The 26,012-nt window shown below is 59.6% G+C and overlaps 2 protein-coding genes across 5 annotated transcripts; one reads left to right on the top strand and one right to left on the bottom strand.

Annotated features, from left to right (window-relative positions):
• Positions 1 to 910: 910 nt before the first annotated feature.
• Positions 911 to 3,570, top strand: SELENOM (selenoprotein M). The gene is made up of 5 exons (XM_081252952.1): positions 911 to 1,250; positions 2,441 to 2,476; positions 2,675 to 2,709; positions 3,068 to 3,146; positions 3,227 to 3,570. The coding sequence occupies exons 1-5, from the start codon at positions 1,131 to 1,133 to the stop codon at positions 3,383 to 3,385; spliced, it is 429 nt and encodes a 142-aa protein (XP_081109078.1). The 5' UTR covers positions 911 to 1,130; the 3' UTR covers positions 3,386 to 3,570.
• A 170-nt stretch (positions 3,571 to 3,740) lies between these two features.
• SMTN (smoothelin) lies at positions 3,741 to 25,859 on the bottom strand. Of its 4 annotated transcripts, none has more exons than XM_081252951.1 (21): positions 25,709 to 25,859; positions 23,862 to 23,992; positions 19,052 to 19,200; positions 18,585 to 18,678; positions 18,420 to 18,498; positions 18,215 to 18,312; positions 16,984 to 17,304; positions 16,823 to 16,895; positions 16,154 to 16,225; positions 15,552 to 16,073; positions 15,185 to 15,357; positions 11,929 to 12,081; positions 11,767 to 11,842; positions 10,525 to 10,689; positions 10,363 to 10,425; positions 10,090 to 10,156; positions 9,025 to 9,198; positions 8,704 to 8,821; positions 7,872 to 8,023; positions 6,843 to 6,911; positions 3,741 to 4,045 (listed from the first exon to the last, which is right to left on the bottom strand). In XM_081252951.1, exons 2-21 carry the CDS (start codon positions 23,976 to 23,978, stop codon positions 3,895 to 3,897), a joined length of 2,886 nt encoding a protein of 961 aa, XP_081109077.1. In that variant the 5' UTR covers positions 23,979 to 23,992; positions 25,709 to 25,859; the 3' UTR covers positions 3,741 to 3,894. The 4 variants fall into 4 exon arrangements, with proteins under 4 accessions (XP_081109077.1, XP_081109074.1, XP_081109075.1 ...); XM_081252950.1 differs by having other exon boundaries at positions 3,906 to 4,045; positions 6,748 to 6,911; XM_081252948.1 differs by lacking the exon at positions 6,843 to 6,911.
• Between the last annotated feature and the right edge of the window lie 153 nt (positions 25,860 to 26,012).

The following is a 26,012-nucleotide window of genomic DNA, read 5'->3' as shown; positions in this document are numbered from 1 at the left end:
TTATAGAGAATGGATATTAAATAACAGCCCTAAGCCTATTATTATTATATCTTCACAATCAAGTCAGTGAATGGGAGGTAGCAGGGTATGAACAAAGGGCAGAACTGACTTTTCCACTAGGCTCAGCGTCTAGGGCCCATCATACTTTTAGGGGTCCACAAAAATATTTTAACTTCTTTTAAAATCGGAAGAAAAAAATGAATAAGTAATCATGAATCCAGCCTGGATTACATTCATTTTTTAAATCAAGGCAGTTGTAAAATCCAATATTTAATATATGTTTTTTAATAAAGGAAGGGGCCCAGGAAGGCAAAACTGGTCATAATGCAGCCTTAGTTTGATGTTGAGGAGGATTCTGAGTCCCAGGCTAGATTCAGTGGGAAAGAGCATTGTGATCAATGTGCTGTGTCTGCCTTAGGCTTGAAGAGGGGAAGTAGCATCCTGATCTAGTCATCTTTGTCTTGGTGAGATGAACACAGGCATGTTTTAGGTTCAAATCCCAGATCCACAACTTAATTGTTTTACCTTTTTGAGTCTGCTACCTAACTTGTAAAACGGAGTTCATGGGGCCTTTCTGAGGTACTGTGCCAGGTACTGTTCTAAAGAGCTTTCTAATGTGTATTAACCCTTTTATCCTCCCAGCCCCGATGTAATATTCCCATCGCCACACGTGTGCTCAGGAAATTGAAATCCAGATCGGAATTTCATCCAGAGAAATAAAAAACACAAAAAAGGATTCCCCAGGCCTCAGTTTCCCCATCTTCAAATCGGGTGTCTGAAACTCAGAAACTCGCGTGTCCGTCCGCCTCCCGCCCGCGCCCCCTGCCGGCATGAGGGGGCACTGCCTGGCCGCATCCTGTCGGAGCGTCCATGCTCTCGGTCAGCAGAGGGAGGGTGGACACTCTCGGGGCTGGGAAAGTAAAGGGCTGAGGGCCGGAGAGGAGCCCAAACCCCGCCGGGAGACCGCGGGCGGCCCCCACGCAGGCCCTGGGCGGAGACCGAGAGCTGGGGGCGTGGTCCCTAGCGGGGTGGGACCTCAAGCAGGGACCTGGCCAGCTCGCGGGCCCAGACGTGGCGCAGTGGCCGGACGGTTCACCTCTAGCTTGCGGATCATCTTCGGCCGGGTTTCAATGCGCCTCCTGCTGCTTTCGCCGCCCCTGCTGCTGCTCCTCGCGGCAGTCGCGGCCGCCACCTCCACCTTCCGGCCCGACTGGAACCGTCTACACGGCCTGGCCCGAGGCCGGGTAGAGGTGAGTGCGGCGGCCCCCCGGCTAGGAACCACCGACCCCTAACCCCGTGGCCCCTTGGCTTTGGAATCACCGCCCGTTCTGACCCAGGACCCTCCTGACTCCCATGTCCCCCTCGGCACCAGGACTGTCCCTTCCACTCCTCAGCCCCAGAACGCCCCAGCACCCACCGTGGAAGCCCGAGACAACCGATCTTGAGGCCTGGAAATCTGAACCCCTCCCCAGTTCCCCATCCGGCCGGACATCGGGCCCCAGACACGTTGGCCCTGTCCCCTTCTTCCGGCCTATGACTTTCCCAAATCTGTCCTCTGGAGCCCAACCTCCCATCCCCCCATCACTTCTCTTTTTCCTGGAATTCCTCCACATCCCAGTTCCGGTTGGTCTCACTCCCTTTGCCTGGGGGACAGAAGACTTTCTGGGAGCCTCCCTGCCACCTGGCTGGGAACTGCCTTACCAACTCTTACTCCGCAACAATCCCCCCACCCTCCCCTGCCATGAAATGCCCCACCAAAGTCCCTGTGTGACTTGGATCATCACAGACCCTCTCTGGGCCTTAGTTTTCTGCCTGAAAAAAGTTGGGTGGGGGGCGGGGGCGGGGAGGAGGGAGGACTAGAATGGGTAATGCTGGGGTCTGGACTCCCCTTCAGGGAGTACAGGGAGGGGCCCTCCCAGCCTCCTTTGTTGGGGAAGCAACCAGATGGTCTGTAGGGCTAGGCTGCAGGTGGCAGGGAGAGCCAGCTCTGCACCGGATGAGGTAGGGACCAGATGGTAGGTGTCTCTAATAGGGCCTCTCAGGGAAGTTCTGAGCTGTTTCCTTCTGGTCTGCCTCCACCCTGAGGTTCTAGGGGCCAAAGACCAGGTCCAGGTCTCTATGGCCTGAGGGGGTAGGGTGATCATTTCTCTTGGGCATTGGGCGTGGGTCAACAGTCAGTAAGTTGTGCAGGCAAGAGCCCCAAGGCTGGTAAGTGCCCTTTGGGTTTCTGGTCTTGCTCCTCTTTTCCTCTGGTGTGGGTGGGCCTCGGCTTCCCCATCTGTACAGAGTTCCTCCTTCTACCCACAAGGGGCCTCCATTTCCACATCTTAGGAACTGCTGTTCCAGGGAGTAATTCACAGCTCGATCCAATGCCCAGCTGGGGAATGAGGGTGAGGGTAGATGTGTTACTCCTGACCTATGCCATTTTGTTCCCCTCCAGACATGTGGGGGATGACAGCTTAATCGCCTGAAGGAGGTGAGTTTGAAGGAAGGGATCCCCAGTTTTGTCCCCCCTGAGCCTCTTGGGCAACATGGTCCCAATGACCGGGTGGGGGAGGTTCCCTGGGCTGGGAATCAGGAGCCTGCACATGATTTGCTGTGTGACCTCACTGGGCTTCAGTTTCCTGTTGGTACCTGGAGATGGTTGGGGTCTGATGCTCTGGTTCCTCCCCAGGTGAAGGCCTTCGTCACCCAGGACATCCCACTCTAGTATCCTCCTTCTGTTCTGGGGGAGGGAGAAAGGGGAGGGTATCTGCAAGAATCTCCTTCCACTTAACTTCACAGATAGGGATGACCAACGGTCTTCAACTGACAAATGGGATTGATTGATAGTGGCTGCCCAGCGGATTCTGAGGTGGTCTTGGATTAGCAAGAGAAATTGACTAGTGATGACTGCCACAGACACCGGCACAGAGAGGAGGCCCCCTTACTTCGAACCCTAATTTCCTCACGTGTAAATGGGTATCCCTGCCCTGCTTGGGCAGGCGAGGTAGTGTTCACATCGACAAGTCCCCGGGAAACCCCACCTGCCTCCGCCCATCACTACCCACCTTAACACCATCTCCAGCCACAACCTGGTAATGAAACACCTCCCGGGGGCCGACCCGGAGCTTGTGCTGTTGGGCCAACGCTTTGAGGAACTGGAGGTGAGGCCTGGGGAGGTTGACAGGGGGGAGGAGGGGCGAGAGGGGTCCGGCGCGCTGACCCCGCCCCTCTTCTGCTTCAGCGAATCCCACTCAGCGACATGACCCGCGAGGAGATCAACGCGCTGGTGCAGGAGCTCGGCTTCTACCGCAAGGCGTCGCCCGACGAGGCTGTGCCCCCAGACTACCTGCGGGCGCCCGCTAGGCCCGCCGAAGGCGCTCCTGACCGCGCTGACCTGTAGGTCTAGGGGCGCGGCACCACCCTGCCTGAGCCCTGGGGACAGAATGAAGCGCTCAGCGGCCCGGGAGCACCACCCTCGCTGAGGGCCGACGCCCAGTCCCCGAGCCAGCAGGGATGGAGTTGGGGGGGTCCCTCCTAACCCTCTTTCTTCCCTTCCCAGCTCCACTAAATCCCCTTCCGCCTTCAGCGAGACTCGACTCCTTCTTTGCTGCGGGCGGGTGAGGAATAAGAGCTCCCCGAATACCCATGGGAGACCCCGCATCCCCAGCTGCCTGGCTGCCAGAGTGGGGACATGGGCACACCTTGCCCAGCTGCCCTCCATTCAGCCCCCCAAGGGAGGGAGAGAGGAATCAGGGTCGTTGAAAACCAATAATTTATCAAAACGCTGCGTGTGTATGCGTGGGAAGGTGTCGCGACAGACAGGGCAGCTGTGGGCAGGCGCACAGGGAGGGGACGGTGCCTGGATGGTGGGGGCAGCTTGCCGCTGCGGCCTTGCGGGCGGCGGGGAAGCTAGACATTCTTGCCGCGCAGGCGCAGCTCGTGGCGCCGCAGGTGGTTGTAGAGCGACTGCACGTAGGTGAAAACGCACTTGGGGTCTGGCTTCTTGCCCATGATCATCATGTCCTCCACCTCCACGAGGGGTACGCAGTCCACCAGCATCCTGCGGGGAGGGGGGCACGGGGGTGGTTGTCAGTGCCGACCCCGACTCTTGCGGCGACCCTCTACCCAGAGGTCTTTACAACGCCGCAGCCCGCTGGTCTTCCATAAACTCGACTCCTGATTGACTGAATGGGGGAAAAGCCTTCTAGGAAGGCAGAAGCCCCAGGCCCCAGCCACCCAAGCCTGGAGGCACCTCTGTGGGGAGCAAGGCCAAGGCATGTGGAGGTGAAGGAGGAGATCCTTGCCCCATCCCAGCGCCCAGGCGCAGCAGACCCAGTGCAGGGTTGGGGTCTCAACCCCTAGCCCTGGGGAGGTCCTCACTCCAGACCCCGCCCACTTCTCTCTGGAGGGCCGCCTCCTTCTCACCCTCAAAGGCACACTCCAGCTGGCACAAGCCTCTCAGTTGGGCCGTTGTACCCAAGGGGCCTCAAATCTTTCCCTGCACCCAGGACCCACTCCAGTGACCCTCTGGGCCCAGGATTATCTGCCAGCTCCCTGGCTTGGTACCTCCTGTAGAGCAGCCTGAGAACCCCCTTCTGCCTCAACGGACATCCCTGCTGTGTGAGATGGTGGCCAGGGAGGTGTGTGTGTATGTCTGAGAGACAGTTCTCTAACCCTTATTACCCACTTGGGTAGAGCAGGGGAAGCAGATGAGTGTCCCAATCAATACAGACTGGACCAACTACATCACATTCAGGGGCAGGACTTGCTCCCTCCCATGTGCCATGCCTGGCATATAGTTAGCACTGTCAATGTTGTTAAGTGAGTTTCCTTTGGCAGGGAAGGCATGAGGGCAGGAATTGCTCCTGTTCCCAAGACACCCAAGGGCCCAGGACTACCTCCCATCTTGTGCCTTCAAGGTCAGACCTTCAAGGTCAAACAATGTAAGGGCTGGGGCCTACTCTCAGCTCACCAGGACTCCTTTGGGGAAGAAGCCTGGGAAGCAGGAGACCTGTTTCTGTCAAGGCTCTACTGGCCAGCTGTGGAAGCTAGAGAAAACCCTGCCCCGTGACTCAGTTTCCCCATTTTTCTGCAATAGTATAGTCATTCTTTGCTTCATTTGAGTCCTTGGAAGCACCTAGGATGAGTGAGAGGTTTCTGACTCTCTTGTTGAGGTGCTATGTGCCCTTGAGGTCGTTTCTGCCCCAGCTTGTTTCAGCTGTACTACGGTGAAGAGGCGGCCTCTCTCCGCAGCTTCTTCCAGCTGTGGCTATCTCCCCAGGGATCCTGGCCTCTCCCAAAGTGGAGCTCCCTCCCATCTCTGGTGTCTTCCCTGGAGACCTTATAAAGCCATTGTTTACACCGGGGCTCACGGCTCAGGGCTCCAGCTGCCCCAGTGACAGGCCAAACACCAGGCAGTTCGAGCAACAGCACGGCTGAGTCACACTTTCCAACTGGAACAGGGCCGGACTGGGCCCCTCTCCCTCCAGGCTGGCCTGCTGGGCAGCAGCTCCTAAGTCCATATATGACCTGGAGACAGCACCATGCCCATCTTTCCCTCACCTGCACAGCTTCTCTGAGTATATGTGTGCACGTGTGGGCTGCCCCCCACGATGGCTGCAGGCCCCAAGGGGCATCTGAGTGCACTGCTAGCTCTGTCCCTGATTCACATTACTTTAGGCAATCCCCTTTCTCCCTCTGGGCCTTCGTCTTTTCTTCTCCCTACAAAATGGGTGGGAAAAGTGATGGGGCAAGGAAGACAGCCACAAGGTGGGGAGTCTGGAGTTCCAGTTTTTGGCCCTAGCTCTGACCTAACAACCCCTGGCATGCTCTGAGCCCACCTCTCTCCTCTGAGCTCCTGGTCTGTAATGGGCAGTTAGCTCAGGATCTGAATTCTCTACTGTGGCCCTGAGGTGAGATGACCAGACAGGAAATGCCACAGCTGGCTTGGGGATCCAGGACCCCCACCAGAAATAACTTCCTGTTAAACTGGCCTCGCTCCTGAGCTCCTCAACTTGGCACCCCCAACTTCCCAGTGCACAAACTGGAGGCCTGGGAGGCTTCCCTGACCCTCCTTCTCCCTCCCCAATGGGTCCATCAAAAAGCCCATCCCTCTGCTTAAGCTTCTCTAGCTGTCTAGTCCGTCCCCTCCCTCCCCATCCCTCATCCAGGCCTCACTCAAGGATTGTTCTTCAATGCTACTAGACCACATACATCCCTTCTCTGTTTGAAAACCTTTTATAACTCGTTGTCCTCAGAAGGAAGTTCAGACTCCTGACTGTGACCCCTTCCTCCCCCTCACATCCAGACTAAATAAACTTCCTTCCCTTCCTGGGTGTGCCATGCCCTCCACCTCCCTCGACCCCACCCCTGTGCACTGGCTGATCCCTCTGCCCGGGACTCCCTCTCCCTCCTTTAGCCTGAACTTGTCATTCAGATGCCAGCTTAGTTTGCACTTTTTTGAGAGCTGTCCTGGACCTGCCAGCTGGGTCGGGTGTCTCCCCGGGGATCCCATGGCCTCCTGGGCTTCCTCCATCTCAGTCCTGCCCACCTGGCTCATCACTGCCCACTGAGGAGAATAGTCTTGCCTGTGAGGTCCTGAACAGAAGATAAGGCCGTGCCTGGCTCCTTCTGGCTCTGCTCAGGGTCCCCCTGCTTCCCCACCCCCACTCCCGCCATTTCCCTGGCTTTTCTTTGTGCCCCACTGAGCAGATTCCAGCGGGGCAGCGTAATGGGACAGGGGAGCAAGGCGGCATTCCTCACCGTGGGACCCCAGCAGGGGTTAGGACTTTTTGGTTTTTACCAGCCCCTTCTGGACCAGACAGCGGTAGAACTCCTGGATGTACGTGTACACGCACTTCCAGTCAGGCTCTCGAAGCCGCACCATGTCCTCTGTGTCCAGGAGCTGCGGGCAGTCCGCATGGGTCCTGGGGAGGGTAGGGGGCCGGGAAGGGGCAGGGGGGCGGGGCCCGAGCGGGGCAGCAGGGGAAGAGGCAGAGAAGAGAGAGGGGAGGAGAACAGAGAGACACACACATAAACACACAGAGACATGAGTTCAGTTACGTTCTCAGTGCTGCAGTCTGCCAGCCCCCCGCATGCCCCCTCCCCACTGTGGACGTGCCGCTCACTACCCATCACTAATGGTGTGCAATGCAGACAGGGGTGGGGGGCCAGATCAGTCACAGGTGCAGAGAACTCTCGGGGCAAGCGGGAGGGAACAAGGGGTGGGGGCGATGGCGTTGGCGCTGAGGTTGGAGAGGAGGGCTGTGCCCCAGGGAGGGGGGGTGAGGGAGGCGTGAGAGGAGGTGGAGGGAGGAGGAAGAGGAAGATATCCGGGGGGGAAACCAGAAAGAGAAAGATAGAGAAAGACAGACGGAGGAGGGTGCTGAGGGTGAGGTGAGCAGATGGGGCAACGATTCCAAAGTGGAGGGCTTGCTGATGTCCTATATAAGCCTCTGGCAACACCTATATAGGCTGGGCGGGCACGGTGCCCGGGCCAGGATCCTCCTTTTGGAATCTCCAGCCGGGATCCCGTGGGAGCAGGAAGCTCTGGTGATAGTGGGAGGAGAGCAGGACAGAGAAAGGGAGAGATAGAAGGAGAAGGGGACAGAGGGAGGATGGAGGGGATATGGACAGGGCCACCTGATGGGCCTTGGCCCAGGCTGGTAGGCGGGCCTCTGGCTCCTTCGTTCCGGCGGGCACCTGGCACGCTCAGCAACAGGTGGGTGGGGTGGAAGAGGATGGGGCCTTTCTGGGGAAGGGGGTCTCAGCCGCTGAATGACAGTGCAGCTGACCAGCTCCAGGGGGCCTCGGGGCAGCTGGGCCCGGCCCAGATGCCCAGCCCCAGACGCCCAGCTGACACCAGCAGGGCTGGGACCCACACTTACTCGGCAGATGAGAAGGCCACCTCGAAGTTCTGGCGCCGGTTCTGTGGGCTGAGCTGCCCATAATCGAAGGCTTCAGGGAAGAAGTTGTGCACCAGGGCACAGAAGGCCATCCCGTCACTCCAACTCGAGGAGAAGTTCTGGATGTCCACATGCTACGGGTAGTGGAAAGACTGGTCAGCTCCCTATGTCCTCCACCTTCCAGTGTTTTGTTTGTTTTGTTTTGTTTTTTAACCACACCATGAGGCATGCATGCAGAACTTCCCCAATCAGGGATCAAACCCATGCCCCCTGCAGAGGAAGTATGGAGTCTTAACCACTGGACGACTGGGGAAGTCCTCACCCCCCAGTGTTTTGGTAATCCAGATCTAGGGCAACTGAGCTCAGAGAGGCCCTGTAGCTTGCTCAAGGTTGCACAGTAGGTAGCCTCCTCCAACTCAGTTTGTTAACTCCCATGTCTGTTGCTTAGGGGGACAGAGTGACCAAGAGGCCCAGCACCACCCAGCTAAGGCCGTGGTCATGCCCTCATCACTCCTTCCCTCATGTACAGAAATTTACCCAGTGCCTCCGACAGAGCAATGAGGTGGGGACTCTAAGGGTGGGGTCTGGCCCTGAACCGTGCCCACCATCCAAGGGCCCTCATTAGGCCCTGCCACTTAATCACTTATCCTGGAATCTAGGGCATGTTATGTGTCCTCTTTGAGCCTGTTTCATTCCAGAAGAGGAATTCCCATCTTCCCTGCCAGACATGGTGGCTGTGAAGGGTACAGCTGCAGTTGGGGCCTTGTGAGGGTGAGGAGGCCCTCGCCTGGCCACCTGGTCTCACAGAGCTCACCTCGTAGCCACGCGTCTTGGCTCGGCACCAGTCCAGCAACATCTGCTTGATGCTGTTGGCACTGGGGACACCAAAGCTGGTGGAGCGCTGCACAGCTGCGCGGGGTCCGCCAGAGCTGCTGCGGGGGCAGTGTCGGGAGCGGGGTTACAAGGGGCGCCTCTTCCATTGGCCCACCAAGTAGGCCCCCGCCCCGCCTTCTTTACCTTCAGGCCCCGCCCCCCACAGCTCCAGCCGCTCCCTTCTCGTCTCTGGCCCCGCCCACCACAGCCAAGACCCCGCCCCATGCGGTCATTAGGCCCCGCCCCACCCACTGCTGCTCACCACGCGGTGCCTTCCTTCTCCAGCTTCTCAATCATGGCCTTGCGCGCCTGGGAGGCCGAGGTCTTGGGCAGGCTCTGCGCCTTCATCAGCTCTTTCTTCTTCTCTGCCTGGAGTTTCTCCAGCGCCGCTAGACTGCCGGGCCGCGGGCTGGCCTCATCCTCTCGGTCGAAGATACTAAGGGGTGGGTATGCCACTGTTAGGGCCGGGGAGGGCCGCTCCTGAGCCTCGATCCCCACGAGTGAAGGGAGGGGCCTTGTCACACTCCAGACCCTACATTCTTGTGGTATCTTCACCACCGGCAACAAGGGAGGTGCCCTTATCATACCCATTTTACAGAAGAGCAGACTGAGGCTCAAACGACAAGAAAATGGGAGCCAAGCTCTTTTCAACAGACTTGGACCCTGGGGAGTTTTCTGCGAAGGCTCATTGTATCGTCAGGTTACAGGTGAGCTTAGATTCTGGGCCCTATCAACTAATAATGACAACCAATGTGATAACAGTAATGGTAATAATAATAATAGCTAGTGTCTATTGAGCCTTTTCTATGTGTCATTTTAAACTTCACAAGAGTATGGAGGGACTCTTACCACTTCCACTGAAGATGAGGAAACAGAGGCCTTTGGCCTTAGATTTCAGAGAGCATGAGGGGCAGTGCAAGTACTTGAACATAAGTCTCTGACTCAGAGTTCCTGGACCCCTCTGGTTCCCAGCCTGAATTCTGATCCTACCTGCCCCAAAATGCTCTATAACATAGGGTGTATCCCACCTTCATGGGGCTAAGATGTAAAGATGCTCTGTGACATGGGACATGGTCTGCAGACACTGGGAAATGGCAGTGCCACCAGCAGCTCAGTGTGGTGGGGAGGCTTCTCTAAGACCCCAAGCAAATCTCTGGCCTCCCCCATGGTGCGGTTGAGAATTAGGTGAGATGGCAAGGCAAGCAGAAGTGGTTTGACTCCCACTCTTCCCCTCCCTGGCTGTGTCCCCTCCTGTAGAATGGGTGTGCAGTGAGGTCCCCTGAGACACTGACTCCTCCGTGGTCTGGGAGTGGGTACCTGTGCTCACCTGCCCATCTTCTTGGATGACGAAGAGGAAAAGGTCTTAGTTTGCATCATGGTGCGGCCACCACCATCTGCAAGAAAGGGGAAGGGGAGCAGGGTGAGGTCCTGGGCTGGATGTGGGAGATGGGGCGGGAGGCTGGTAGAGGGATGGAGGTAGCCACAGGCAGAGAAGAGAAAGTGATGGCTGGACAGAGAGACACACAGACGGAAGTTCGGAGAGAGAGTTTGAGGAAGGTGGGCTGGCAGGCAGGCATGAGAAGACGCCAGGCAGCCTTACTCTCTGAGCGCCTCACAAAACTCGACTCCATCGTGGTGGTGCAGGCCGTCCGTCTGCCATCATCTGCGGGGGCAGGGATGAGAGGAAGGGTGTGAGGGGCACAGGGCCCAGCAAGGTAGATATGTTCCCACCCTGAGCCCTGAGCCCTGCTCGGCCCCTTACTGGAGTGGACGAGCCGCTCGGTCTTGGTGACAGTGCTGACAGCTGAGCCGTCAGCTGTCTGTTGGCTGTGTCGCGTGGTGGTCATGGTGGCCGTGTTGCCACGGCCCTCCCCTGGCCGGGCCCGTGTCTCTTGCAGCCGCCGTTCCCGTTCCTTGTCCCGCTGGTCTGGGCGGGGAATGCCCCACGCACGCCCAGAAGGCCACCATCGCCCACAAAGCACATATGCACGGGCACACAGGGCACACAGATGGGATGGAGGGCAACTTGTTAGCAATACTGAAGACACAGGGGACAACGGCCCTCTCTAGAAGTAGCTGGGGGTGAGGGGGTAGCTATAACTTGGGAGGGAATGGCGGGGTGTGGTGCACTCAGAAACAAGGGGACATGGAATAGCTGAACTCAAAGGGAAAGTATTTGGATCCAAGAAGGGAGTTTCTGTGGGAATGAATAGCTGAGTCCGGAGGGAGTATCTCCATCTAGGGAGGAAGCAGCAGAGGCCAGGGAAGGAGAAGCTGAGTGAGGGCAGTAGCTGAGCGGGCCTTCAAATAGGTCTTAGCAGGGAGAAGAGCAGCTAGAGGAAGAAATATCTAAATCCACGGATGGAGTGATTGTAGGTATCTGAGAAGCAATTCGATCCAGGGAAAGGGTAGTTGGGAGAGAAGCTGACAAAGTGGGTAACTGGGCCTAAAGAAGAAGCAGGTGGGTGGGCATAGAGGCTGGGTGGCCATCCGTGGGCCCTGCAGGAAGCAGCTAGATCCATAGAGGGAGTAATTGAGAGTATCTGGAGAAGCACATGAATCTAGAATCTGGAAGAAGGAATAACTGGGTCTGGGGAGGAAGTAGCTGTGTTCAGGGAAGGGGAAGCAGGGAGGAAGCAGAGGCTAAGGTGGTCATCAGTGGACCTTGAGGAGAGAGAAGCAGCTGGGAGAAGGAGTATCTGGATTCAGGGAAGGAGTACTTGACAGAACTTGGAGAAGCAAAGAGGAGTAGCTGGGCGAGAGAGTAACTGGGTCTACGAAGGAGAAGAGAAGCTGGTTCTGGGTCTAGGAAGCGGGAGAGAAGCAGCTAGGGAACGGAGCAGCTGGATCTGGGGGAAGGAGGCAAGGGAAGAGCTGGGTCTAGAAAAGGAGAAGCTGAGTCTAGAGAAGAAGCTGGGGAGGGCGTTACTGAGCTGGAGTGTCCACGAATGGACCCCAGTGAGGGGAGCAGCTGGATCTAGGGGTGGGGCATTGGGCTCTCTACCTCTCTTCCTTTGTCGGAGCTCACGTAGCGCAGCCCGGATGAGCTTCCGCTCCTCAAAGTCCGTAGTCTGATCCAGCTGCAGACAGAGTCCCCGTCATTGCCTATCTGGTGCCTGCTGGCCCCGGCCCCTGCCAACCCCCAGTCCACCAGATCTGGCCATACCATCTTGTCCAGGATACTCTCATCCTCAATGGTCGTCAGCTCCTTGGCGCTCAGAGGGCTCCGCCTCTCTGGTGCTTTGTCCACGCGGGTCTGCTCGGCGCCATTGGCCACCTCCACTGCTGCAGAGGGGGGCTCTGCTGGTTCTGGCTCCATCTGTGTGGTGGGGAGAGGGCATGGACTTTAAGCAGGGGTGTAAATGAACCCAACCATGCCCCAAAGTACAGGGGGCCAGGCCCTGGGGCTTCTGGCACAGCCTTTGAAATACCACTAGCCAGCTGGACGGCCTGCCCAAGGATGACCATGTTGATGTCAGGCTCACAGAAGAGGCACTGAGAGCCTTGTTGTAGGGCTTCCCATGTACCCGGAACTGTCTTAATACAATTAAGGGAGGCAATAATGGTGATTTCCATTTAGTGGTGAGCACTGTATGAACACTAGGTATTTTACTGTCCCTATTTAACAGAAGGGAAAACTGAGGCTCAGGGTAGCTGCATGACTTGCCCACTGTCCTTCTATAAGTGTGATGCAGACTGGGATCTGAGCTGAAGCTAGCCTAACTCCTGCATCCAAGTTCCTTCTGCTGCTTCATTCCCAGCCCCCTCCCAGGCAGGCTGTGCTCTGTCTGCCTGCTCCCAAAGCCTGGGTCCTCCTGGGCCAGTGCCCAGGCAGCAAGCACATGCCCGCCCTCAACACACCAAGGGAGTTGGACCAGGGCCCATAGGCTCCTGACCAGGTGTCTGACCGGGGCTGCCCAGAGCCAAGTCCTCTCTGAAGCTCGCCCCTGCTCCCCACACCCACTAGCATGAATCACCCCCTAAGGGGCCTCCAACCCCAACCTAGCCCCCCACCCCTCTCAGGGCATCTTCCCAGCCCCTTGCAGACAAGCCCCCAGCCCAACTATCAGAGCCCCTCCCCTCCTGGCAGGGCCTCTCTGTTTGCTGTAAGGGTAAGGAGAGCCGAGGTGGCAGCTGCTTCAGGGAGGCTCGGCCTGGCAGGGGCAGGGAGTGGGGGTGGGGCTGGAGGCTGGGCCCCGGCCAGGGGCTGCCAGGGCAGCCGCCACGTGTGCCTCAGGGCCAGGAGCCTGGCACCATCTCGCCTCAGTCTTGGAGCGCTAGTGCCCCAGTCCCCTGTACAGATAGGTAAACTGAGGCTCAGAGAAGGTGGTAGGCCACCTAGGGTCACTGAGCAGAGGCAGAGCCTGGCTCAAAACCACCCACCTCCCTGCAGCCCATAAGGACTTACGAGACTGCCGCTGTGGGCAGGGCTTGCAGAGGAGCGGCGGCGGGTGCTGAAGGCAGGCGGGTGGGCCACGGGGGTCCCAGCATCCTCGGCCGCCTGGAAGAGGGCCTCAGGGTCGGCAGCGGCCAGGAGCAGCTCACTGGGCTCCAGCTCGGGCTCAAGGTCAGGCACAAGTGGGACCCCCAGCCGCAGGCTCAGCACCTCCACCTGCCTGCCCAGTGCATCCAGCCGCCGGCTCAGTGCTGCTGTCTCCGCCCGCAGCTCTTCAGCTGCCCGGGCCACCGGCTCCATGGCCGAGGCAGCTGCCTCAGCTGCCTGGGTCACTGCTGCCCGGCCTGCCTCCGCCACTGCCTGCAGCTCCTCCAACGCCCGGCCCAATCTCTCCTCGAGGGCTGCGTCCAGCTCAGACCTGGGCCCCGGTACCCCCGGCATGGTGATGGTGGGGGCTCTATGGTGGGGTGACGAAGGGGGCAGTGGTAGGGACTGCTGCTTCTGTCTGGCAGAGTCAGTCTTTGCAGCTGGCCTGAGGGCGAAGGCAAGGGCAGTGGGCCTGCCCCGCCCCTGCTGGCCTCCCAGCCCGCCACCTGCCAGCTGGGGCTGTAGCCCAAATAGAAACCTATTCTGGGCTCCCTCTGGAGGGGGCAGTGGGGGAGGGGTGGCCTGCTCAAGCAGGCGGACCGCCAGGCCTGGCCCTGGCCCTGCAGAGATCACAGACTGGCAGTACAGCAAGCCTGCACAGGTTCTGAAGGACTGCCGAGGCCGGGGCCCCATGCCCCATAGGTGGGGAAACTGAGGCAGGGAGCAAGGCATGGGCCTGTCTGGGCCACCATGTGCATTAGCCGTGAGGACCCAGTCTGCCAGACTCCAGAGCCTGCATCCTCTGCCCTCATGCCATGCTGTTTTAGAAAGCCTTGAACCGATGGGGGCAATGGAGGCACAGAGAGGCAGGACTTCAAGCAATCTGCAGTAGCAAGTGCCTTGTCCCTGAGAGAAATGTCCTCTGCCTGCCTCTGGTGCTCAGATCCAACCACAGACTCTGAGCAAGTGCATTACAGGCACACGATCTGCCTCCCCTTGGTTCTGGATGGGGAAACTGAGGCAAGTAGGTGGTCATACCTGGCGCTCCCTGTGGCACCTCCCATCCACCCCAAGGGCCTCGGCCACCCTCTCCTCGCTCCCTTGGCAGAGAGCAGTTAGGTCCTGCTCTGTGAGGGGAAGGGTGCTTTCCTGCCCCCACCCTCTCCCTGTCACCCTTGAGAAAGCCCAAAGCTGGCTCTAGCCATTTCACCTCAAAGTCCCATTCAGCCCCTGGAACAGCACAGAGGCCATTACCTGGGCAGCTGGGCGGCCCGCTGCGGATCCCTTCCCAGGCTGAGCTCCCAGCCAGCTGATCCCGGGCTCCAGAATGAATAATGGAGGGTGCGGCAGGTTCCGTTCCCGTGGCACCTGCTAGGCTGCTGCCTCACCTGACCGGCACCCCCTTGCCTGTCCCCCCTCAGTGCTTCTGCCCAGCACCCCCCCGACCCCGAGATGTTGACGCAGATGGTAATCACTAATCTCCAATCTCCTAACGGGCCAGGCTGATCTTGGATGAGCAGATGAGCGGCTCTGCACCTTGGGGCTGAGGTTCAGTATAGGCTGGGAGCAGGGCCACTGGGGCTGCTACAGGAAGAGGGGGGCAAGCCCTTATTACCCTTCTCTGAGCCTCAGTTTTCCCATCTGTTCACGAGGAATGAACCGACCAATTCTGGAGTAAGGACCAGAGATCATCATGTGGGAAGCTTAAGGCCAGTACAGAGTGAGCTTCTGACATGTCTAGTGGCTGATAGGCGAGGGTCTGGCCTTAGCTCTGCCATCAACTGTCTGTGGACTGTGGTCACCTTCTCTCTGTGGGCCTCAGTTTCCCGTGTGTGCAGTAGGGGAAGAGCAGAGCAGAGGAGCCCTGAGAGCCCTGCACCCTGAAGCAGTCTACATGAGGTGGCTGATGGTGAGGCTGGTGGGGTGAGGAAGGGCTCACCTTAATGCTGCAGCCTCCTCGGCTACCAGGGGAGGCATGGCTGAAGCTGGTGACGTGAGTGACACTGCCCAGCCGAGCCAGGTTCCCAGGGCTGCTGATATGCGTGATGGTGCTCTTGCCCCCACTGCTGGTGCTAAGGAGGGTGGGGGGCGCCCGCAGCCCCAGCGTCAGTTCTGGATAGGGAGAAGGACTACGGTCAGGATCAGGTGGGGTGAGGGTAATGCCAGTCCGGGTTGATGGCGCCCGTTGCTCCCAGTGCACCCTTTGGAGACACCCTGAGCCCTGACCACAGCACCTGTCCTATGTGCAGAGCTGGGTGGCTGCAGGCAGTCATCCCCAGCAGTGGGGAGGCAGTGGGGAGGCCTACCTGCCCTCTGGTTGCCTGTGGGCAGCAGCACCCGGCCCGTGGAGGCCTTGCCCCGGCCATCCTTGATCTCGATGGTGAATGTGGTCTTCATACTGGCCCCTGGCTCAGCAGTGCCCACAGCCACGGCTAGCGGGGCACTGGGCGCCTCTGAGCGGGCCATGGGCCCCCCTGCTCTGTTTTCAAGGGGCCTGACAGCCAAGCCCCGCCCCCTGGGGCCCTCCTCCCTGGGGCAGCTCTGAAGCTGGGCCAGGGGCCGGGCTGTTCCTCGCTGATCCTTGTTGAACTGGGAGGAGGTGTCACTGCGGCCCCGTGAGGAGGGGCCACTGGAGGAGAAGGCAGGGGTGGTGCTGATGTGGGAGGAGCCTGGGAGCCTTGCAGGGGTCGAGGGACCTAGGGCTGCCCGGAGTGGGCCTTCCTGGAGCCCAGCAGCCATAGGAGAATCAGATGTGAACTTGCGCACACGGTCCCGTACGGAGCCAGCCCGCTGGAACGGGGAAGGTCCGCTGGCAAGGGGAGTGGGCTCTAGAAGGGACAGGAGGGCTGTCAGTGGTTGGATGGGACAGGGACTGCCCAGAGCCCGGGGTTGTGGGAATTGGCAGTACCTCGGTTCTGGACTGGCTGGCGGGGGCTCAGCACAGACAGGGAGCGTTGGCAGGGGCGAGGGCCAGCCAGGTCTGGCAGCATGGGAAGGCGGTGGCGGCCATGTGGGAGCAGAGAGAGGAGAGTGGATGGTGGGGTCCACCTCTCATAGTCCTCTCTTCCACACCTCCTCAGCCTCCCAACCCCTTCCTACACCTCAACCTCCCCAGCCCACCCTGCACCTCCCACAGCTCCTAGCCTCCCCACTCAGCAGCGTCTCTCTTACAGGCCCCTCCTTCCCCGACCCCAGGATAACTTGGACACTCCTGGGGGCTGGGGCTAGGCTTGGGCTGGAGGAAGGGTGCCCAGATTCTCCCTGCTGATGGGGATGGTGGACACCCCCCTGGCCAGCACTGCCCACGGCTCCAGCTGGGAGATGGGTGCACTCCCTTATTGGGGAAAAGAATGTGCCTGAGGCCTGTTGCCTTTCAAGGCTGCAGGGAAGCCTCTGGCCATGGGTGGGGGAATGGGGGGGCAGGGGCGGGGACACCTCAGGAGCAGTGTGAGGAGTGTCAGAGCCTGCCTGGACCTGAGGGCACTGGAGCCATCTAGACACAAGAACCCATTTTCCAGGCAGGGAAGGGGAGGCCCAGGGAGGCAGATGCCCCTAGCTATCTCTGCTGGAACCCTACCTGCTCTCTTTGTGTCGGAGGGACCTTTGGTAGGGCCATGGGCAGCAGGCGGCTCTGTGGGGCCAGGCAGGAGCTGCAGAGGAGACACGGCATGGGCAGGGCCTGACTCCCAGACTGGGGAGTTCATCTGCCTGGCATCCCTGCCCCTCATCTAGACTCACCTTGTTGACCACCTGCCCCTCCATGCTGGGGGTGGCTGGAGGCTCCTGGGGCTCAGGGCTGGCAGCCCTGGGAGGGCTGGGAGGTGGCTTGGGGCCGCCCAGAGCCTCAGTGGCAGGGCACGGGGCCTCGGCAGGCTCCAGTGGAGGCTCAGGAGAGGTAGTGGTGGGTGAACTGTCGGCTGAGGCAGGTGAGCTGGGTGTGCCCCCAGGTGGGGCCCGAAGCAGTAGTGTCACTCTGGTCGCGTCATGGCTGGTGCCATTGGGGGCTGGGGTTGGCTCTGGGACCTCTGCCTGCTGCTCCTGTTCCTCTGGCTTCGGCACCTGCGGGAGACCCGTGGGAGACCCACAGGATGTGGCCAAGGCTCTCCAGGCTGGCAGGCACCCAGGGCAGGGCATGCAAAGCAGAGGGGCTGGACACGGTTTCCTGCAGGCACATCTGCACAAGCACGGTCACTGGCACACCATGGGCCATCTTTGATCCCCACTTCCCAACCTCTTGGCACTGCCTACTCAAGGGCAGTTCAGAGATGACCAGATCCTAATGGCAGGGGTTGGGGACAGCAGGAGACCTGCTGGGGACTCCCAGACTTAATCAATTTCTAGCGTGGAGGCCCCTGACCCCTGGCCTCTGCCTGGTTAATTACGGGGTTAGTGGGTAGTCCTGCCAGGACCAGGGACCCAGCGGCCTCTGCTGGCCACTTACGGAACCTGCACGACCCGACCTCTCACCCACACTCCCTGGAGAACAGAGGCGACACTGGCCCCTGACAGCAGGACCTGATAAGCCAAGGTAAGGATGTGGGCTGTACGGAGGGGGAGGGGCAGCCTCGGATGGTTTAAGCTGGGCAAGTACCAGGGTCTGATTTTCATTTCAGGGAGATCCCTCTGTCTGCTGAGTGGAGGCTGGATGGCCAGTGTGGGGGTGGAAGGTAGGCGTGGAAGCAGGGAGGCCAGCTGGGAGGTCAACAGGGTGGTAATGAGAGACAGTCAGGAACCTGGGAGCAGTGTAGACAAGCTGGCTTTGCGGGGGAGGCCTGGGTAGAGACAAACTCTGGAGGGGAGACATGTGACCAGAAGTTGCCTGGGAGAGTGGGCAGAGGCCTGACAGAGTCCCACTGTTCCCCAAACACAAGCTGGGGGCCCCCTCAGTTAAGTACCCATCTAGCAAAGACACACAGGCGCTCTGTGCTGCTGGCGTCCATGGGCACAGGACCTTGCCCACACCCCTTACCTCACACCGGTCCAGCCCGTGTGCTGCCCGCCCCTTGCTGTCCTCTCTTGAGCCACTGTTGGGACGCCCGCTGCACAACCTTCCAGCCAATGTGGCGGCTGGAGGGAAAGGGAAAAGTGTCAGGTGAGTAGCAGAGGGTCAGGGTGGGGGGTTGCTGGGGGCAGCATGCAGCAGGGTAGGGGTGGGGCCAGGGCAGGGCACGTACCCTCAATCTCCTGGGCCCGTACGCGGCGGATGGCGGCTCGGATCAGCTTGCGTTCCTCGTACTCAGCAGCGCCTCGCAGCTGTAGGTGAGGGGTGGGCCACGGGTATGTGGAATCCAGGTTTTCACCTGCCCTGCCCCCATCCCCTGCCCTGGCCCAGGCCTCACCAGTGTGGTCAGCTCCTCCACATCACTCATGGACTCCAGCCGTCCTGCCAGCCGTGCCAGAGCAGCCTGCTGCTCAGCCTCCCGCTGCTGAGAGCTGCAGGGACACCATGACTATAACCTCCATTGCCAGGGCCAGGTCATGGAGGATGTGGGCTGAGGGCACAGGCCAGGACAGGGTAACTGGAACCTTGGCAGAGGGGCAGGTAGCTGTGCACACCCTCTGGCTATACGCTGGCACATGCACGCCCATGGACCTGAGCGCTAATATCACATGGGCGTGGCCAGGACACCATGACCGGCACGTGGTCCGTGCCCACCAACATCCCTGTGTACTCCAAATGTGTGCCTATGCTGCCATTTGCACACCCAGATGGGCAGCAGACACCTGGCTCATGCCTGCCTGCACAACATGAGCTGAGCCCTGGCACATTCAGCCCCACCTGCATGTCCAACCCCTCGCCACTCACTGCAGCCAGTTCTCCTTGTTGTCCTGCCGCTCGGCACGGAAGCGCTTGGATGCCAGGGCCTCCTCCTCGCGCTCCAGCTCCTGCCGCTGCAGCTCCCGGATGGCTGAGCGGATGCGCCGCCGCTCTGCCAGATCTGCTGTGACCTCCAGCTGCAGGGCAAGGGGTGGTGAGGGGCAGGTCATTTTGGCTGCCAGGGACGGAGGGCGGGCACTGGCCGCCCACGGTTCGGCCTGGGGCACAATGAGTGGTCTGTCTCCACTCCCTCTGCCCCAAGCCCATCATGTGCCTGCCTGCCCACCCAAACTTGGTCTCAGGGGGAGACTCAGATCATGCAGCGAGGGCTTCTGGACAGCCCACCGTGGACTAAGATTCACAGAGTGGGCAGCCAGCAACCACCCACCTGTGCCAGGTGCCAAGTCAGGCGCTCATTCCTGTGACTCGACTCCTGCCTCTCAGAGCCCTTCATCAAACCCCCAAGAACCAGGGAGTCGTGGCAGGAGGAGGGAGGCCATCCTATGGGCCCCTTACAGTGTCCCTGGGGAGGGAAGGGTGATTGGGCTTCTGGAATCTAGCTGTCAGCACGAGAGACTCCCAAAGTACCACAGCCCTGCTGATGGGTGGCAGCCTCGTCCACATTGGACAGATGGGGAAACTGAGGCAGGGGCAGGCCCTCAGGAGTCATAGCTCCCTGCCTGGCTGGGAGCTATTGTTCTCCCTGCACTGGTCCTGCTCTAGCCACCACTGAAGGGGCAAAGGGGCCGGGGCTCAGAGTGGGAGGGCCAACACCCCAGACAGATAAGGCAGCTGCACTAGGGTCCACCCAGGGCCCTAGAGAGGGCGTCCATGGGGGACAGGTGCTCCCACCAGCTTCTTAGCCTGTCACTCCCTGGGAAATTGGGGGTGGCTGGTCTAACCAGGTCCAGGAAAGGGCACCTCCTCTGGGCAGTCAGCCAATCATGTTGCCCCTCTCACTCCTCTACCCGCTACAGAGCCTCTGTGGCTCAAGGGAGAGAGGACAGGCCCAGGGCCCCCAGGAAAATAATGGCAGAGATAAGCCTCCAGTGTGGGTGTGCGCCAGGTGGGAGCAAGTATAGGCAGTGATTTCCTCCGCCTCCACCCCCACCCCCAAATCATCCAGGGGTAGGCCCAGGAACCCTCTACTCCCTTCCTTTTTAGCCTCTTTTCCCATCATTCCTTCCTGCTCCATGGGGGAGCCTGGTGGGAGGGGGAATGGTTTCAGCAGGGAGTGTGGGCTGACCCAGCTTAGCCATGAGCTCACTTGTCCCAGTCTGAAGAGGGTAGAGACAAGTGACAGAGCCCTCCAGGGAGCCTTCAGTCTTCACATTCCTGAGGAGATATGGGAGGGCCCCTGGAAGGCTCAAGCCCGGACCCCCAGCTGGCTCCAGCCCCAATCCAGTCCTGGCTGCATGGTCAGGATCATATCCTTAACATCCCTGGTCTTGGTTAACATCTCATTTGTCAGACGGGACAATGGCCTCCTTTTAGGGCAGTGGGTGAGGATGGGGGCAGTGACTTGGGGTGCCCCCCCCTTGCAGAGCAATGTATTGTCGGTTCCAGCCAGTCAGGAGGGGAGAGAGAGAAGTGAGGGCAAGTGAGGACAAGATACCCAGAGGCATCTGTAACATTTACTGAGAAACCATGTGCTGGATCCTGTGCTGAGCCCCTTACTTGTCCTAACTTCACAGAAACCCTAGGCAATTTATTACTCCCATTTGACAGATGAGGAAACTGAGGCTCAGGGGGAAGTGATTTGCTTATGGTCAAGTGACCTGAGCCAGGATTTGAACCCAGGTTTCCATGACTCTGGGGCCTTCCCTGGGCTGAGGATATCTCTGTGGCTGGGGTCTGTCTGCTATAGTGGGTAACTTGAAGATCCTTGTACTATACTGGGGACCCTTCCAGCCTGGACTAGAGATGCCCTGGGGCTTAAGGGGGCCTATCATGTGGGGGGGGTGGAGAAGGCTCACCTTCCCACCCTCAGTCCTGGCCTTGACTCAGGCCCAGAGCCCTCCGTGGTACACTAGGAGATTCCGGGCTTGAGGGGACAGCTGGTCCAGCCCCTCCTGTGCAGAGGGTAAAGAGGCTCAGAGACGCAATGACTAGCCCTTTGTCTCCTGTGTGTCCCTTCCCAACCCCCTGGGCTCCAGAGATGGGGTTCTCCTCCCTGAAAAAAGCCTGATGTGGGAACTTGGTCACTTCTGCAACCCCTGGGAGTCCCCCTCTGGAAAATGGGAGCCTCTGTCTGATCCCCCAAGTGGGTGGGGCAGGGTTGTGGAATGGACAACCTCATCCCACTGGTCACCCTCCCGCATGACCCTTCCCTTTAGGCCTGGAGACAAAGGTCCGCCCACAGTGTCCCTGATGTGTGTCCTGAGTTCCCCGTCCTCTCAGGCCCCACCATCCTGAGTGGAGGGGGCTGTTGTTGGGAGGGAAGGAAGTACAAAGCGCCATTGTCCACTGGGGGAAAGGGAAGGAAATGGGGGGGTTTCCGAAACTACCCAGTGAAATTCTCCTGGGAGGAAAGAGGGTGCTTCCTCTTCCCGGGGGGCCGGGCCTCCGGATACTTTGTACCCTCGCTGCTGGAGGCGTCTGACAGGCCCCGGCGTCTTCCTGGGCCTCAGACTCCCCACCAGCACTACGTAGGAGACTTTCCAGGCATTCGCTCAGTCCCAGCGCCTCCAGTTGACCGATGGGGGACCGGCCGGCAGTGAAGCGTGGCCTAGCCAGGGGGCGCTGAAGGCCCGCAGACCCCGCGACCGCAGCCGCCTGTACCGCCCACGCCTCTCCCACGCTGCCCCGTGCAAGGCACCCAGCCAGGAGCCAGCAGGACAGGAAGCCGCCCAGGTTCCGCCTGCTTTAACATCCCCGGCTACAGAGAGGAAACCCAGGTTCACAGACCTAAGCAGCTTCCACAGGTCACCCAGCTAGTGAGTGTCGGAGCCCGATCTCGAACCCGGGACCGAGGCGGAGGGCGTCCCAATTTGTGGCGAAGGAGCACGTGGTGCTCGTGTCCCCAGGTGGTGTCCCCATGCCGCACAGCCCCCCTCCCTGTTCGCAGGAATGTGCAAGAGCCGAGGTTGGGAGCGGGTCCCTGGGTCCTCAAGTCGGCCGGACGCTGGGGCTCGGGTCAGCTTTCCCTTATAAGGCCCGGCCCCGTGGGGAGGAACCCGGCTCCGGACGCCCCAGTTCCTGCCAGGAGGCCGGCGCACGGGGCGGGACCCTCGGCAGCGCTGGGGCGCAGTAATGGCGGGCGCCCGGCGGTGGAGGACCCCGGTCCCGAAATGGGAAAGACCTCCGGGGTCCCGAGACGAGGGGTCGGGTCTTGCTAGTCCTTTCCCAGGGAGGGGGCCGGGGTTGGGGGGGCAGGCTACAGCCAATGCTCCGGCTTCTCTGAAACCCTTTTCCAGCACCCAAACCCACATGGGGTGGTGGGTGGCGGCTGGAGAACCCTGATCTTCAGAGTGGACCCCTAGAGAAGGGGATGAGCAAAGACCTGGCTTTCTCTCCACTACCCACATTAGGATTCTGACTTCCTGATGGGAGGTCGAGCTGACGTGGTGGGACCCTTTGGAAACCCATCTCCCTCAGGCTGCACATAGCGCCTGTGGTGGTGGCAGACACCCAAAGTCTAAGGTGCTGTCCGAGGACACAGAGGCCGAGTGCCTTGGGTAGATGATGGCAGTGGCTGGGCACTGCCCAGTGACTGGGCTGAGCTAGCTGGCTCCAGCCCCTGCCTCCAGAGGAATGGTATGGGGGTGGGGTGGGTCATTTGCCTTCTCCCAGGGAAGGTAAATCTTTAATTTACCCCTTGGACAAGGGTCAGGGCCTGGGGGGTGGAGCTCTGGCCCCTCTTCCAGTTCCAGGGCACACTGCCCTTGCTGGTGGGCACATGCCTGCCCTGCTATATTGCCCCACATCCTCTCTGTGCATGGTATGTGTGTTGGGGGGGAGGGCGGGCTTCAAGAAGAAGCTGGGGAAAGGGGATAGAGTGGGCCCATCCTTCTTCCATGCCAAGATCTGGGCTCACTCCTCATTCCATCCCCATGTCAACTGTAGGACCTAGATATTATGTTCACACACATTCCCCCCACCTCCCATTTTACAGATAAAGAAACTGAGGCTCAGAGTGGGAAAAATGACAGATTAGAAGTCACAGTGTTCATAAGGGTCCCCAAGGCCTGTCTCTCTCTATGGGCTCTTCTGGACTTGACTTATCCAGGTCTCTTGGTCCCCCATGACCCCTTTTGGGGTTGGTTTGGATCCTGGCACACCCTTTTCCGAGCTGGGTGCGCTTGGGCAGGTGACTTCACCTGTCTGAGCCACAGTGTCCTCCTGGCTCTTGGAGCTACTGTAACCATTCTGTGGGATGGTGTGCTTAGCGCCCAGACTGCTCCCTGCTGTGCCCTGGCTTATTAATCATTGTTGCTACTGTTATCATTGGGCCAGCCTCCAGGGGTGGGTACTGCCCAGGCTGTTGCTTGAGAGAGGCAAATCCAGCCTCCCCACACCTGTGACTGCACATGGGTGAGTCCTCACCAGTTACTATTTAAACAGGTGGTGGCAGTGGGGGGCTGGGAGGAACAAGGCCTCAGCACCTGGCGTGGACAAGCACATGCCACCAGGGCCTCTGCATCAGCCACGTGGAACAGGCCTAGCCCTGTTCCCCGGAGCCCTTCTCCTGCGCCCTCCCCCATCACCTCCTCTTGTCAGCTGAGAGGTATCCTGGACAGGCCCTGCCTCTCTGGCCTGTCTTGTCTGTCCTCATAGTAGGGATAATGGAACCACTTACCAGCTTCCGCAAGGCTCCCTCATCCAGCCCAGCTAATGTTTCGTCCGCCATCTTGCTGGCCCCTAGCTCCGTCCGTCCCCTCCTGGTGAGTTCCCCAGTGCCTTTGGCAGCTGACATCAGCTCAGGGAATTCTGCAGGGGACAGACATGAATCAGGCCTTCTGGGGCCTCTAGAAACCACAGGCACTTGGGCTTTGTGCCTCAGTTTCCCCCTCTAACCCATGATTATCCATTGGTGTCTAATCCTTATCTGTGATGTGACTCCTGGCTGGGAGGTGCCCTCTGCCCTTGGGTACTGTGCTGGAAAACTCAACAAACCAAGAGTAGGAGTCCCTGGTTCCAGTCCAGCCAGCTGGACTGCTAGCTTGCTGTGTGGCCTAAGCTGGGCCCTTGCCATATCTAAGCATCAAACAGGGAGGGTAGGGACCTGGATTGTGAAGCCAGGGCCCAGCAAGGCCCACCCAAGCTGTGCTCACCACCAGGGGGTGCCTACCACACTCCATAGCTTCCTGCCCCACCCACCCATCCCCAGGGCCTGCCCAGCCCCCACTCACCCCAAAAGCTCAACCTCTGGCTATGGGCTAAACCCATATCCAAGTCCTTGCTGCCTTTGCCACTCTCATTCCCCCAGGTAACTTAAGCCATTGGAGGTAACAGTCTGTCTTCTAATTCTTGAGGACAGCCCTCTGTACACACCCCTCTCCACTCCTCCCTTTCCCGCCCTCCCCCTGATGCCAACTGCTCTGACCTCATGAAGCCAGGTGTCCAGGCACCCGGCTCCTCCTGCCAGTTCACACACTTAGAATTCAGTTCCCCAGCTGGAAGGGCCTTCAGAAAGTGATCCGTCCAGCTTCTGGACTTAGGCAAACAGGATTGGAGAGGACCAGAGGATTGTCATGGGGGAAGGAGGATCCCAAAGACCCAGCGGGCAGGGAATGGATTTAATCTTGGCCACCTCTAGCTTCTGAAGTCCCCTTCCAAAGTGCCCTCAGGGGCTCAGGACACTCCCTCTTGCTCTATCACTGCCTATCAAAATGGCCCCCTAAATCCTGGCCCAGCCTCCCAGTGTAGCTCTTTCCTTCCCCCTGCAGCCCTAATGTCTTTCTGAAATTTGAGGACCCACAGCGTGACACACCGTAGGTGCTTAGTTAATGTATGGTGACTGAAATGGCCCCTGGATTGCCCCCGCTCCTGTTGATTCATCACTCAGTCATCCCTTCCCCTTCTCCAGAACAGTCACTTGTCGAGTCATCCCATCCGGTGAATGGGTCTGGGGGAGGTCCTAGTCCACACAGCTGGGGTTCTTCGGACTCTGCCTGTTCAAGTCGCTGCTTGCTTTTCCCATCCCTGTAGGCTCGGACAGGTAGCAACCTCCCAGCCGCCCTCTGCTGGGGTCCTTCACTTAGCAATCACCAGACTTGGGTTTTGTGGACACTCTGAGTTCCCCCATGTCTTCTGAGGGACAGGGGTCCCTAATGCAGAATCTAGGACACCGAGGGAAGTCTCTTTCTCCTCAGGGATTCCCGCCGCTGCTCCACTTCAGTTCCATGGCTCCCTGTCACACAGTGTGAGGTCCCCGAAGATTGCGAGGGGTCTCAGAGGAACGTAGGAGCTTCCTCAGGGTTTCTGCCCCCACAGACTAGCACCCCTGGGGGTCGTAGAGCCTCCTGGAGGTCCGTGAGCGTCCTTCCCCCAGGTCTCAGAACTTTATCGCATGGGTTAGAGCCCCTGTGGATGGGTGGGGGCTCCCAGGTTCAGGAGTCCCAGAACCCTGGGAGTCCACCTATCCGGGTTCCACCCTCGAACCCGTCGGGGGTCCTGCTGTCGCCCGGAGGTCCGCACACCCACCTCTTAGTCCGGCCCGCCCGTCCGGTACGGGCTCAGTTTAGGTCGTTCGGGATCCAACAGATGGACTAGGAGCGGTCAGGCGGAAGGCGCCGCGACCGGGATGCCAAGCCCGCTCAGCAACCGTCCCCGGGATTCTGCAAGCGCCGCCCGTCCAGCCGCGCCAGCAGCCCCGCGGGTCCCGCCCCGCGCCACGGCGCCAACCAATCCTGGGGATGATCCCGCCCACCCTCGTGCCCCATTGGGGAAATTCAATTTGACGGCCACGCCCCTAGCAGAGGCCCCGCCCCTCACGGGCCTAGGTGGT

This window comes from Mesoplodon bidens (assembly GCF_964165515.1).
Source record: "Mesoplodon bidens genome assembly, chromosome: 13".
NCBI classification, from domain to species: domain Eukaryota; kingdom Metazoa; phylum Chordata; class Mammalia; order Artiodactyla; family Ziphiidae; genus Mesoplodon; species Mesoplodon bidens.
This window is presented reverse-complemented; position numbering and strand designations above follow the sequence as displayed.